This window comes from Astyanax mexicanus, chromosome 7 (genome assembly GCF_023375975.1).
Source record: "Astyanax mexicanus isolate ESR-SI-001 chromosome 7, AstMex3_surface, whole genome shotgun sequence".
Classification (NCBI taxonomy): domain Eukaryota; kingdom Metazoa; phylum Chordata; class Actinopteri; order Characiformes; family Acestrorhamphidae; genus Astyanax; species Astyanax mexicanus.
The window spans coordinates 3,898,610-3,913,540 of record NC_064414.1 but is presented as its reverse complement, the minus strand read 5'-3'; the positions used below and the strand labels follow the sequence as shown (position 1 = coordinate 3,913,540).

At 43.0% G+C, this 14,931-nt stretch overlaps 1 protein-coding gene across 1 annotated transcript in view; it reads left to right on the top strand.

Moving 5' to 3' along the window:
- mcu (mitochondrial calcium uniporter) overlaps window positions 1-14,931 on the top strand; it is an 82,569-nt gene that overhangs the window by 22,301 nt on the left and 45,337 nt on the right. Inside the window, exon 2 of the mRNA XM_049481155.1 lies at window positions 13,472-13,573. Within this exon, the coding sequence (XP_049337112.1) occupies window positions 13,472-13,573 (102 nt within the window). The remainder of the gene's footprint in view (window positions 1-13,471; window positions 13,574-14,931) is intronic.

Here is a 14,931-nt window from a genome sequence, read left to right as displayed (position 1 = left end):
TGAGGACAGCTGCTTTATAAAATGTGTTCTTCTGGGAATGCTTAATATTCATGAGCACCTGTTTATACTGTATATTTATTACATTTTTAAAAAATAGCATTTGAAGTCTTTACGTGCACTTCATGTCCAAATCTTTTAGACATACTGTCAAGTGAATTCTGCATTAAGCTACTATAAGTTGCACATATTGCTGACACAGATGTGCAAACGCAGACACATCTTTGTCTAATTATTGTAGAAAAGTACTGCCAGAAGAATAGGACTCCCTGGACTTACTGGAACCATAAACCTAAAGCCAGGTGTGGGCAAGAGGGGTATTAATCTGTGTTCTCTTGAATGGTGGTGCGCCATCCAGTCCTTTTTAGTCTGGATCACTTCACTATTCATTTACTATGTAGGGAAAAGAAATTAGAAAGACTGAACGAGAAGGTGTTTCCAAACTTGTGTCTGGCACTGTATATATTACATCACCGGTGTTTTTATGAGGGTTGAGTGTCTCAGTGTTTCCATAAATCTGGTGCCCTTTAAGGGGTCACTCACTCTGCTGATCTGTTGATCGTATAACACTGGACTCAGTGATTGGAAGGGATCTGAGGTGGATTTGAAGCTCACGCTGGGAGTCGTGAATGAGAGCTTGGATTTATCTGAACTGTTTTGCGAATTACGTTCCTGTAGCAGAATGCTAATCGACTCCCTTAGCTCTGAGGGGAGGGGATTAGAATGGAAAGACGTCGAGCAGAGAGACATCGAGCAGGGAATCAAGCAGAAAGACTTAAGCAGGGAATCGAGCAGAGAGACGTCGAGCAGAGAGATGCAGAGCAGAGAGTCGAGTCGAGCCGAGAGGAGTGTCTTGCTGGGAGTCATCGAGCAGAGAGACGTCGCGCAGAGAGACGTCGCGCAGAGAGACGTCGCGCAGAGAGACGTCGCGCAGAGAGACGTCGCGCAGAGAGACGTCGCGCAGAGAGACGTCGCGCAGAGAGACGTCGAGCAGAGAGACGTCGAGCAGAGAGACGCAGAGCAGAGAGACGCAGAGCAGAGAGACGTCAAGCAGAGAGAAGCAGAGCAGAGAGAAGCAGAGCAGAGAGTCGAGCCGAGCAGAGAGTCGAGTCGAGCCGAGAGGAGTGTCTTGCTGGGAGTCGTCGAGCAGAGAGACGTCGAGCAGAGAGACGTCGAGCAGAGAGACGTCGAGCAGAGAGACGTCGAGCAGAGAGACGTCGAGCAGAGAGACGTCGAGCAGAGAGACGTCGAGCAGAGAGACGCCGAGCAGAGAGACGCCGAGCAGAGAGTTGAGTTGAGCAGAGAGTTCAAAATTCTGCAGGCTTCGAAAAAAGACATAAAAACTAGACAGCCTTAACAAAACTGAAGGTTTGAAGGAGATTAACTGTTTGATTTCTATTCAGGATTTGTATTGATTTCAAAATGAAGTTTAGGAAAGAGGCAATTTTATTATTTTATTCGTTATGTTTTGACATACCTTCTATTACAATTACAATTACACAAGTATGATTTTCCTAATTTTTATTTTCCTTATCAAACATGAAAGCTTTTTATGTAATGCTTAAATAGAAATCATAAAGGTTTAGAGGTGTAATGTCAGGAAGACAACTGACAAAAATCCAGGCCTGTTAAGGGGTTAAATCTTATATACTGTAATTTTGCAGGTCTCAACAATGATCTATGATTCCAAATTCGGTGTGAAGCTTTCGTCTCGTTCCCCAGTGAAGTCACAGTGATCTGAGGCTGAAGGAGACTTGGAGAGAAGAACTGGCCTTGATCTGTCTGGGTGGGTAGGATGTCTCTCCTTCCCTCTGTCTCTCAGCACAGGGATGGTCAGTGTGGGCGGCTGGTAGCTGATGTAACAGGTCTGGCGGTTGGCGCTGTTGGCTCGTTCAGATGTGCAATGACGTTGCGTCAGTGGCAGTGTGGGGAGGTTGCTGCAAGTTCACGTGTCTCGGGGAAAGCCTTTACGTTCTTGCCTTTACCTTCATACTGCTGGAAATGTTATTGTGGACAGAGAGACGTCTAGCAGGCCAGCACAAGCATCTGGTGGCTAATGCTTTTCCTGCTTTTTCAATGCTATTTCCATGCTTTTGGACACTGTGGATGTCAATGCCAGACATCAATATTGGTTTCTAATAGGGCTGCAACGATTAGTCGATATAATCGACCATGTCGATTATTTAAATTTGTCGACTACAAATTTAATCGTCGACTAATCGTTCATTTGTAACAGTAGCGCATTACACAAAGGGCTGGGGACAGATGAAACTTGGTCTGTGTCTCCAAAAGTGCTCAAACACAACAGATTACACATTTATTCACTACATATCAGTACTCTCCACGTTTTAACAACATGTGGACTAGGGGTGGGCGATATGGCCCTAAAATAATATCACGATATTTCATAGTCATATTTCATGTTCGCGATTACGATACTTTCGGCGATATGACGAAATACTGAATTTAAAAAATGATTAAGAATACACTACTGCACCAAATTGAATATTACATTTTTTTGTATTGCATACGATATACCCCCTAAACTGAGATTTAAAAAAATACAAGAATTTTATCAGATTTGTAACAGAAGTCAATGATCCAGAATGTCATGGTACTCCTAATAATAATAATGCACTCCATATATCTACATATAGCCAGGATTAAAGTAAAATAAATGATACTGGACAGATATAATCTCTAGTCTCTAGTAGAAATATAATGGACAATCAGAACAGTGTGAATTTTTCTTTTGCTAAAAAAAAAAGTAGTACCCTGATATGATAAGTAGGGGTGGGTGATATGGCACGATATTTCAGGGTATAATATCATTCACGATATTGAAAAATATTGGCGATATTATTGCGTACGATACGATATGGCTCTCTCCTAATGTGGACATTTACATGCCTTTTAAATCTCATGTTTAGCTGTTTATTTGTTGTTTTTAGAGATTGAGGACATGGCAGAAATAATCGTTGACTAAACGAATAATCGACTAATCGAAAAAATGATCATCAGATTAGTCGACTACCAAAATAATCATTAGTTGCAGCCCTACTTTCTAATATCCTTAAGTCATCACCACTTCAACTAAAAGTCCATGTTGTGTGAGCTGTTTTCCTGCTGTGTGGCATCAAACTGAGTACACCGGTTTGGATAACATCTCTCCAGGAATTAGACTCAACACGGCGTTCTAGCACACGTCTGCTGACACACCCCGCCTTCTACATTCCTTTAGTATCTATAACGATGAGCACGATGGTTTCAGTGGGTGGGTGCAGACCTGCTGCCGTGCTCAGACTTGCTGTTCACGCTCCTGGCTTCCTGGCTTCCTGAATTCTCTAGGCTGTCGGGCAGAAAATAACAAGTAGCTTCTTCTCTGAGTGGAGAAGGTCCAGTCGTGGCTCGTGTTGTTGCATTAGCCCTGAGGAAAGAAGAAGAAGAAGAAAGGCATTAAGGAGGTGTGTGGGCTAGCAGAGGCTGCCTCAGAGTCGGGCCCACAGACCGGCTCGCCCTGGCTTTACGACACAGCGGCTCTCGCAGGGTTAATAAAGAGCGCTTTGTTGTTTTTCTGGGTGGGTCTCTTGGGCAAAGAAGCTGTTTGAAGGGACTTGTTTGCACTGGATTGACCTGTCAGACTCGGCAGCTGAGCAGGAGATATGTAGCCTGCCTCCTTCTGCTGCCTGTCAGAGAGATATGAGCTCAGCATTACATAAAAACACACACTTACACACTCACACACACTCAAACACACTCTCAAACAAACACAGTGGAGGCTCCATTCAAGTGCTTGCGTAGACTCTCCATGACTCAGCATGTCTCAGGATCATGTCTCTGTTAAATCTGATTGTGCTGCTGGTGTAAATAAATCTATTCAAACACACAACACTACAGGACTGCATGGAGGAAGACATGTCGTCCTGTCTAGGTTTATTGTAAAACTTACCATTTTTCCCTTTATCAGGACTTGATGATGGATGTGTTGTTGTAGGATCATTGTTGGTTAAATTTGTGAGGTTGGTGTGGTCGGTGAGGTTTGTGAGGTTGGTGACGTGGTTGAGGTTGGTGAGGTGATTGACGTTGGTGAGGTGCTTGAGGTTGTTGAGTTTGTGAGGTTGGTGTGGTTTTTGAGGTTTGTGAGGTTTGTAAGGGTGTGGTTGGCGAGGATGTTGAAGTTGTTGAGTTTGGTAATGTGATGAGGTTTGTGTGGTGGTTAAGGTCGTTAAGCTTGGTTAAGTGTGTGAGGTTGGTGAAGTGGTAGAGGTTGGTGAGATGGTTGAGATTGTTAAGTTTGTGAGGTTGGTGTGGTTGTTGAGGTGGTTGAGGCTGGCGAGGTTGGTGAGGTGGGTGAGGTTGGTAATGGTGTGGTTATTGAAGTTGTTGAGTTTGGTAATGTTGGTGTGGTTTGTGAGGTTGGCGAAGTTGTTGAGGTTTGTAATAGTGTGGTTATTGAGGTTGTTGAAGTTGTTGAGTGGTAATGTTGGCGAGGTTGGTAATGTTTGGGAGGTTGGTAATGTTGGCGAGGTTGGTTGTGTTGGCGAGGTTGGTTATGTTGGCGAGGTTGGTAATGTTGGGTTCTCTGGGAAGTTCTAGTGTTGATTTATCCTTACCAACATGGTCATATGGCCGATTGGGTGGATATTTTTGTGTTGTGTTCGTAACATCGCTGTTAATGCAAAATTCTCCTTTTCTACCGGTTACTGTGATGCTCTGTAGTATATACTCTGAGTATATTACTGTATATTACTCATACTGTATGTCTATTATTACTATGCCTGTAATCTACTGTATATCAGTGGTTTGCTGCTGCACCAGAAGTTCTAACACAAAGTACACAAATATTGTGCATGGTGAAAATGTCTTTGAATGCAGTAAAAGCTACTGATTCTTTCTACACTGTACATCACTGTTGAGGCAGTTTAAAGCCTCAAGTTTGGCCTCAAAATCAGGTTCTCAGGGGGGTAATGGGTGTGGGCCGTTTAGCCACAAGCACTGTGCTGCTTTTAGACCTTCACACCGAGCACTTACCCCTGACCTGCTTTCTGCAATGCCTTAAAATACCCCATAAGGGCTGTGAAATTCGAACACGTGGTGGTGGAACAGTATCTGGATATCTGAGCTGGACAGCACAGCAGGATCATGAGATTGCAAAGGTTAAACTGAGCTTTCTGTAGCTAATAAACCAGTGATGTTATTGAAGAAGGATTCGGAGTCTAATCTCAAATTTAAATTGCCTGTAAACTAATTATTTTGCACATCAATTTAATCAATCTAATCAGTTTGGTTTATCATCTTTCTTCGAGCCATTACATGGGGGGGGGGGGGGACACAAAAATAAAGTGTAATGGGATGGAGTGCTACAAACTAGTAGCTCTTCAGCCCAGAGGGTTGTTGAACCCAATTGCAGAACAGTTTATCTCAAAGCAGATCTCCTTACGCGGGATCGAACCCGTGTCACCCAGGGTCGCGGTCCAATACACTACCGTTATATACAGTTACAGCTCAATATACGCTTTTAATTCCAGAAAAACGCTCTTATTAACCTTTTAAAAAGCAGTTTAAATGCCTGATTAAAGGGCCGATTACTGTGGTTTTGCTGTTTTCTTTGGATTTTGAGAGCTTGGCGCTGACTCAGCTCTTGATTGGTCCGGACGTGAGACAGAGCACGGGTGGGGGCGGAGTTGGTGACATCATAGGCCCTGCATTGTTTAATATTGCGATATATATCGCCGAAAATAGAACATTTGCAATGTAAAATTTTTCTAATATCAGGCAGCTCTACCCCAAACTGGCAGAAACTCTTCAGAATCTCTTTAGAAACCGCATATCAATATCCCTCCCTCTCTCTCTCTCTCTCTCCCCCCCTATTTCTTTCTCTTTCTCTCACTCTCTCTCACTCTCCCTCTCTGTCTCTCTCTCTCTACCACATCAGAGGGAGAAAACAAGTGATGAAATGCTGCAGATCTATACGGCGGATCAGCACTACAAAACAGCACAACCTGTGTGCCTGAAGCTCTGTTTCACCAGGGGATCCTAAGGGATTCCCTTCTCCACTGAGAGAGAATGACAGACAGAGAGAGAGAGAGAAAGAGAGAGTGATAGTGGTAGAGAGATCTGCGAGAAAAGATAAGGAGGCCAAACAAACGAATAAAGAGATTCGCTAAAGTGTGGTTTAAATATTGAAGCCCTTTTACTTAATTTTATAAATCTCTTCTAGATGTTCTGTTTAATAAATAATCTATAGTTTCTGTGATGAGTTTACAGGAACAGGAAAAGGAAACGATTATCTCCTTCTTTTCTATAGGGAGATTTTTCTATTTTCTTTGTAAAAGTTGAACTGCTGATGAGTTTTGGTGAAATCCCTGAACTGCGAGCTGCTCTATAACTGAATGGACTGTGGATTAAAGAGAACCAGAACTTACCTGTGAAAATATATAAATGGATGGATTGATGGAGAGATGGATGGCTAGAGAAATGGAGGGATGGGCGGAGAGATGGATGGCTAGAGAAATTGAGGGATAGATAGATGGGGGATGAAGAAATGGAGGGATTGAGAGATGGCTGGATGGAGGGATGGAGAAATGGAGGAATAGAGGGATGGATGGAGAGATGGAGGGATGTAGAGATGGAGATATGATTGGATGGATAGATTTAGAGATTGAGAGATGTAGACATGGTACATGTAGAGATTGAGGGATGTAGAGATGGACATATGAAGGGATGTAGAGATGGAGAAGTGTAGAGATGGAGGGACATGGAGATATGGAGGGATGTAGAAATGGAAATATGATTAGATGGAGGGATGTAGACATGGTTCATGTAGAGATTGAGGGATGTAGAGATGGACATATGGATGGAGATATGATTAGATGGAGGGATTGAGAAATGGAGATATGATTAGATGGAGGGATTGAGAAATGGAGATATGATTAGATGGAGGGATGGAAAGATGGCTCTTGCGATAAGTCTGTCCTCACACCGTCTCTCAGTCACCATGGAGTTGCTGTGGAAACGCGTGGTCTCCTCCTCCTCCTCCTCCTCCTGTGTGGAGCTCTCACTGTTTTCACCGTGTTTCTTGTTTCTCTGTTTTTTTTGTCGGTGCTGCTTCTCTGTACCGCTATAGTTTATAGTACCTTTACTCCGGTTCACAAGGTTATTATTATTTTTAGTGATAAATAATTCAACTATTTCCTAACATTTATGATACAAGTATCATAAATAAATTTTAAATATAAACCACAGTCCCAGAGAATCAATGTGCTGATTCATTTAATAAAAACACAAAACACTGAACTGTCGTCACAGAACAGCTGTGAGAAGCTGTAGGTTTAAAGAATCCATCTCTCCACCCTGTAGGAGCTTATTTAATAAACACCTTTGTCGAGTTCGAGTGAGTTAGTGTGTTCCTCCCAGTGCATTTATCTTTCAGGACCTGCCCAACAACATTTTTTCTTTCCTCACCTTCATTAGTCTTTACTTCTCCTCACCTTCTCATGCTCCTCACTGATCCTCACTCCCCTTTATTGCTCCTCACTTCTCCTCACTGCTCCTCCTGATGCTTCTCACTGCTCCTCACTTCTCTTCACTTTACATTATTGCTCCTTACTCCTCTTCACTGCTCCTCACTGCTCTTCAGTGCTTCTACCTGCTTGCTCCTCACTCCTCTTCACTCCTCGTCATTGCTCTTCATTGCTCTTTACTGCTCCTCCTGATGCTCCTCACTGCTCCTCACTTTTCCTCATTGCTCCTCAGTGCTCTTCACTGCTCCTTACTGCTCTTCACTGCTCCTCACTTCTCCTCCACACTGCTTCTCTTGATGCCCCTCACTGCTCCTCACTTCTTCCTCTAAAGCTCCTCACTGCTCCTCCTTACTGCCCTTCACTGCTCTTCATTGCTCCTCACTGCTCTTCACTTCTCCTCACTGCTCCTTACTTCTCCTTCTCACTGCTTCTCACTGCTCCTCCTCAGTGCTCTTCACTGTTCCTCCTGATGCTCCTCTGAGCAGAATCATCTCGTGGAAGAGTGGAGACATACTGTACTTGAGTGCTCAGGGCCATTGTCCTGCTGCATGACCCATTTGTGGTTAAGCTTCAGTTCAAGGACAGATACCATGACATTGTCCTGTAGATTGTTATGGTACAGTTCAGAATTCAGGAGTCCATAATTAAATGTCAAGCTGTCCTGTACACGAGGCAGACCATGAGGCTGCCACCCCCATGCTTAACAGATTTTTCTGCCGTGGGTTGTTGCTTTGCTGCTGCTGTTTATATATCCACAGTATCCATTGGAATAAAAAATCCTCTTTTTTTCTAAATCCATATAAATCCAGAGCTGTTCCACAAAACTGTGTCTGTTCTTCTCTTTCCTCTGTCCTTCATTTCCTTGTTTACTGTTTCGTATGAAATCCGTGTGCTAATCCCTTTTTAGTTGTTAGGAGTGTCTCTTTACAGCCTGTTTGTTGTTTGAAGTGTCTTCTGTCACATGACCCCAGTTTTCTCGAGTGTGTGGTGCGTTTTCTGTGGCGATAATTCAGTGTCCAGTGACCACGTAACGTAATCGGAGCTCAGTCATGCGCTCCCTATTACACACTCGAGTGGAGCTGAGCTTCACCTCCTGCTGTCCTGCTGCAGATACGTCCTGCTCTCAGTGAGGGATAATACTCTCAAACCGGCAGCATCACCACATATTACTTATGATTGAGTGTGTGTGTGTGTGTGTGTGTCACACACTCCTATTCATCTCACACACTGCAGCGCTGCATTCTTCACACCACTCTTCAGCAAGGTCTAGACATGAAGCGAGAGTTCCTGTTTACATGTCCTGCGCTTTTCACACCTCCTCTGTGAAAACAAGATGTTTAAGATAATAAATGAGCGAATGATTCGTGAATGAACTAATGATCTTTTTTTTTTAAATTTAATTTCTAGTTTTTTTTTTTTTTATCTCATTTTCACCCCAGTTTACAAGGTCAATTATCACTAGTGATGCCCCAACACCAGGAGAGTGGAGACTAACACATGCCTCCTCAGATACATGTGAAGTCAGACTCAGTTCTGATACAGCAGCTCACAGACGCAGCCTTGTGCTGATCCACATCACCCTAGGAGTGATGAGGGGAAAGAGAGCCATCTACTGTACCCATCCAGAGAGAGCAAAGCCAATTGTGCTCTCTCTCTCAGGGCTCCGGCAGCTGATGGCAAGCTGCATGAACAGGATTCGAACCGGCAATCACAGTAATTATAGTGGCAGCACTTAGCCTAATATACCACTGGAAGCCCCTATGATGCAGGTTCTTAAAAACCTCAAAAACCTTCAGTGACTCACAGTCTGAAACTGGAACAGGAAACACCGTATATTAGCCCTGCTGCTAAACGCAGGGTTTATACAGTGTGTGAGTGTGTGTCTGTGTGTGATATTAAAATATTAAGATGTAAGATAGATAAATGTATTAATGACTGCAGAAATGTAGTGCATTGTACTTTCCTCCTGTCTGTCTGTCTGTCTGTTTTATTTTCAGACTTTATTTTCAGTGAGTGAGTTCTGTAAGGATATTTATATACTGAAGTTTGGTCTGTCGCAGTAACAGTTTTTGTGTTGATGAATATGTAGTCTTAATAAATAATTGCGATAAATGAAATTAATGTCATTTTAAGACCAATTTAAGACCCCACAGAAATATTAAATCATTTAAACTGACAAATTTTTAAATATTGCGGGGAAAAAAAAAACCTAAATAATATAAAAGCACAGTTTTTACTGTGTACATTAATGTGCTATTCCTGCTAAGAAAAAACGAATGATATAATGTGATATTAAGGTCAGCAAAGTTAATAATGTAGTTATCGTGACAGGCCTACATCAAATCTTACAAAACCAGTGTTTTATTGTTGCCATAGCGGCTCATTCTGTTTTTAGGCATTCCTTGATCAATAAAATGATTGCGGTTGTACAATAATTTGATAAATCCGATAAATCCGAATGTGTGTGAGAGTGTGTGTGAGCGTGTGTGTGTGTATGAGAGTACACACACATACACACAGTCATACATTCAAACAGCTACACTGCCTTTCTCTCTGATTGTTTATGAGCTTACCTAATGTGCTGAAACCTCATCTCTGCTTTTTCAGTCTACATTGAAGATAGATAGCCTTCACTTCTCTCTCTCTCTCTCTCTCTCTCTTTCTCCCTGTCTCTCTCTCTATCTTTTCCTTTAGCGCTCCCCTGGGTCATTCAGAGAGCTGCAAGCGAGAGCGTTTGAGTGCCTAGGAGTGAGAGTGAGAGTGAGAGTGAGAGTGTGTGCTGTTCTCCATGTGTGTGATGCTCACACAGTGCATTAAAGCATGTTTAGTAAAAAGCAGTGGGTGGGAATGTTTAATAGAGAGAGAAAGAGAGAGAGGGAGATCTGTGATAACGCATCAGACGGAGAGAAAGAGGAAGGAGAGAGCATTCTGTTCACTCTCAGTTCATCTTCCCACGATCCCGTGCTTTCATTACCACGTTCTGTTCCACCACAGTCCATCAGACACTGCTTTATTCCCTCTCATTCTGATTTCTGCAGCTGTGTCGGGGGATGAGCTGTGTGTCGGAGAAGAGCCGTGTGTCTGGGATGAGCTGTGTGTCGGGGAAGAGCTGTGTGTCGGGGAAGAGCTGTGTGTCTGGGATGAGATGTGTGTCTGGGAAGAGATGTGTGTCTGGGAAGAGATGTGTGTCTGGGAAGAGCTGTGTGTCTGGGATGAGCTCTATGTCGGGAATGCGCTGTGTGTTGGGAAGAGCTGCGTGTCGGGGAAGAGCTGCGTGTCGGGGAAGAGCTGCGTGTCGGGGATGAGCTGCGTGTCGGGGATGAGCTGCGTGTCTGGGATGGGCTGCGTGTCTGGGATGGGCTGCGTGTCGGGGAGGGGCTGCGTGTCGGGGAGGGGCTGCGTGTCGGGGAGGGGCTGCGTGTCGGGGAGGGGCTGCGTGTCGGGGAGGGGCTGCGCGTCGGGGAGGGGCTGCGCGTCGGGGAGGGGCTGCGCGTCGGGGAGGGGCTGCGCGTCGGGGAGGGGCTGCGCGTCGGGGAGGAGCTGCGCGTCGGGGAGGAGCTGCGCGTCGGGGAGGAGCTGCGCGTCGGGGAGGAGCTGCATGTCGGGAATGAGCTGTGTCTCGTGGATGAGCTGTAAAAGAGAAGCAGATTATTTAGTTCCTCACCCCTCACTTCCTCACCCCTCACTTCCTCACCCCACAGTTCCTCAACTCTCTAAATGTGCTGTGAGCCTCTCAGAATAAAACTGGAACTTAGTATCAGTGTCCGTTTTTTATTTTTGTGTGTGTGTGTTCTGTTATGTTATTATGTTAGTGACATTTAATATTATATTTTAAATTACATACATATCGTGTATCGTAATAATTTCTGGGACAGTATATCGTCCACAATAAAATCTTATTGTGACAGGGCTGGTTGTTTGTTTTTGCTGCATAATCTCACAGTGTGGTGGTGTAGTACTGTATTTAAGCACTGTATGTATGTGTAAAGTTCAGCGTATGCTTCCTCTTACAATGTTTCCCTTTTAGAACAGCAACCAATCAGATTAAATATCTCATATCCTGAGCAACAATCCATCCAAGTGGAAAAGTATAGACTGACCCAGTTATAAAAATACTCATTTAGCTGTTCTCACACTCCCCCTGACGGTCCAGCGGCCCACTGTTCCTGGATCTGTGACAGTGCTGCAGTTTAGAAACTGTCAGCCTCTAATGTGAAACACACACACACACACACACACAGTGACAGTGACAGTGGTTGGTGACAGGCTGTGTGTGAGAGGAGGAGGAGGAGGCGGTGGCGGTTAGGTGCTGCTGTTTGATTTGTGGGGAGTTGGCTCTTTATTCAGGGTGACGAGCTAATCAGCACAAATAGCCTGGGCTCTCCCTCCGCAAGCTCTCGCGTCTTGTGAGCAGAGATAGGCCAAATAAAACCCCGCCTCCGCCTCTAATGACACGAGACCGCTCAAGTACAGCTCGACTTTACAAAGTCGACCACCGAGGCTCCGGACTTCAGTGGTTTCAGTTCCTCAGAGCTCAGCGTCGGTGTTATCTTCTTACTAAACATGGTGGCGGTTTGTCTGTAGCAGTGAAAGCTACTGCTTACATATATATATATATATATATATATATATATATATATATATATATATATATATATATATATATATATATATATATATATATATATATATCATAGCTACTGCTGACATATATACAGCTCTGGAAAAAAAAAAATAAGAGAGCACTTCAGTTTCTGAATCTGTTTCTCTGATTTTGCTATTTATAGGTTTATGTTTGAGTAAAATGAACATTGTTGTTTTCTCTAAAAACTACAGACATTTCTCTTAAATTCCAAATAAAAATAGTCATTTAGAGCATTTATTTGCAGAAAATGAGAAATGACTGAAATAACAAAAAAAGATGCAGAGCTTTCAGACCTCCAATAATAATGCAAAGAAAACGTCTCATAGTTCATATTCATAAAGTTTTAAGAGTTCAGAAATCAATATTTGGTGGGATAACACTGTTTTGGTTTTTAATCAAAGTTTTCATGCATCTTGGCATCCTGTTCTCCTCCACCAGTCTTACACACTGCTTTTGGATAACTTTATGCCGCTTTACTCCTGGTGCAAAAATTCAAGCAGTTCAGTTTGGTTTGATGGCTTGTGACCATCCATCTTCCTGTTGATTATTCAATTTGGTTTTCAATTTGGTAAAATCAAGGAAAAACATAATTTTTAAGTGGTTTCTTATTTTTTTTCCAGAGCTGTATATATATATATATATATATATATATATATATATATATATATATTTATATATATATATATATATATATATATATATATATATATATATATGTATATAGACCAAGATGTGTTTGTGTGTGAGGTGATGGACTCTGCACTTTTTTTTTATCCCTCTCTTTGTAAATTGAAGTGAGGCTGAGGGATGTGCCGCGTTGCTGAAGATGCTGATTTGTGAGTTGCGTGTCTACAATATATTACCTCCAGAGATAAGAGCTTTTCGCCCATTCCAGTCCTTGACCCCCGGTGACCCCAGTGCGGTCGCCTCCCACACACTCATACGCTCTCAGTCTTCTTCTTCGCCTCTCTCTTTTTCATCGTACGCTTTAATCGTTAGCCTTTACATGGTAGATGGGAGAGTTTTGGAGGAATGAATTGACGGTGAGTTTAATTGGCGTTAAAGGAAGATGGGATGGGGAACAGCTGCTGGTGTGACTGCAGTTTTTTCTTTTACACCAGTCTGGTCTGGTGATATTTTATCTCGCTGCAGGATGGGAACGTATTTGAGTTGTTTTCTCGTATGTTTCAGTACTCGTCGTACAACACTGATCTTTAATGAAGTTATTGTGAATTTACTGCTACTGTAAAACTGTTCCATGATTTTGATCACGTCTAATATCATGATTTGCTCTTGTGTTCTGCAGGAGGCGCTGTCCAGGCCGTTTGCCCAGCAGAGTTTGAGAAGAGGACATAGCCTGAGGTCCAGCGGCAGTGCAGCACTCTTCAGCCATCCTCTGCCTTCCCGGGTCAGTGCGCCCTACTTACTGCAGTGCCAGAAAACCAAAAACAAAACTGTGAAGGATGTATAAAAATGACCCACATTTAGTTGTGTTTTAAGACCCAAACGATGCTCTGTGTTGAATTTGTACTGAACACAGGAACACAAAATAGGCGCTTATTAATGTCTTATTATTTGCTTAATAATGCCTTAATTAGACATTTGTAAATTATTTATTCACTACTTATTAGGCTTTATTCTGTGTATTCAGTGTATAACACTATTAAAGTGTTAAAGCTGGGAACTGCATGCCCCCAGGCTTTGTGACCGTTATCACTGTGTCAGGTTACGGGTGTAGTACTGAATCCCTGTAATACAATACAGCAGAGCTTCCTACTATATTCACACTGAAATCCATCCATAAATATCTGTGCTGGGAGATTACAGCACGTACAGTTTGACCTCAGGACATAAATCAGTGTTTTTCCGTTGGTAAGGTTGTTTTCTGTGGGAGCTGAAGCTGGTTGGAGTAGCAGTAGCAGTAGCAGTGGCGTGGTGCCGGATGGTGTCAGAGGAGCAGAATGTCTGTGGGAGGACTGTTACTCTGCTGTATACTAATAGAGTTTAAATGCAGCGTTTTACACACGCTCACATTGTGAAACTGAAGGGCCTGAAGACAGCAATCACAATGAAAGTCTGTTCACTGGTGCACACTGAATTCAGAGATTTAGACACGGTCATCAGTGTGTGTGTGTGTGTGTGTGGGGGGGTATTTCGTGAATGTGTTATCCAGTGTTTTGTTTATTTAAAGCAGGTCTGAGTTTCTCTGTCCACAGCACCACAGCTCTAAAATTGTTTGATAATTATCGTATTTTTCACACTATAAGGCGCAAAATCAATTTTAATACATAAGGTACACTGGGGGGTGGGGTAACAATGGTGGAGCTAACTACCTTCCACTACCAGATCAGGAGAATCTCTCACTATCTTTAATAAACTCCTGAAGACAGAGCTCTTCAAAGAGCACTAACTCTCCTAACGCCTCTAACTAACTACCTTCTACTACCAGATCAGGAGCATCCCTCACTATCTTTAATAAACTCCTGAAGACAGAGCTCTTCAAAGAGCTCTTACTCTCCTAACACCTCTAACTAACTACCTTCTACTACCAGATCAGGAGAATCTCTCACTATCTTTAATAAACTCCTGAAGACAGAGCTCTTCAAAGAGCACTAACTCTCCTAACGCCTCTAACTAACTACCTTCTACTACCAGATCAGGAGCATCCCTCCCTATCTTTAATAAACTCCTGAAGACAGAGCTCTTCAAAGAGCACTTACTCTCCTAACACCTCTAACTAACTACCTTCTACTACCAGATCAGGAG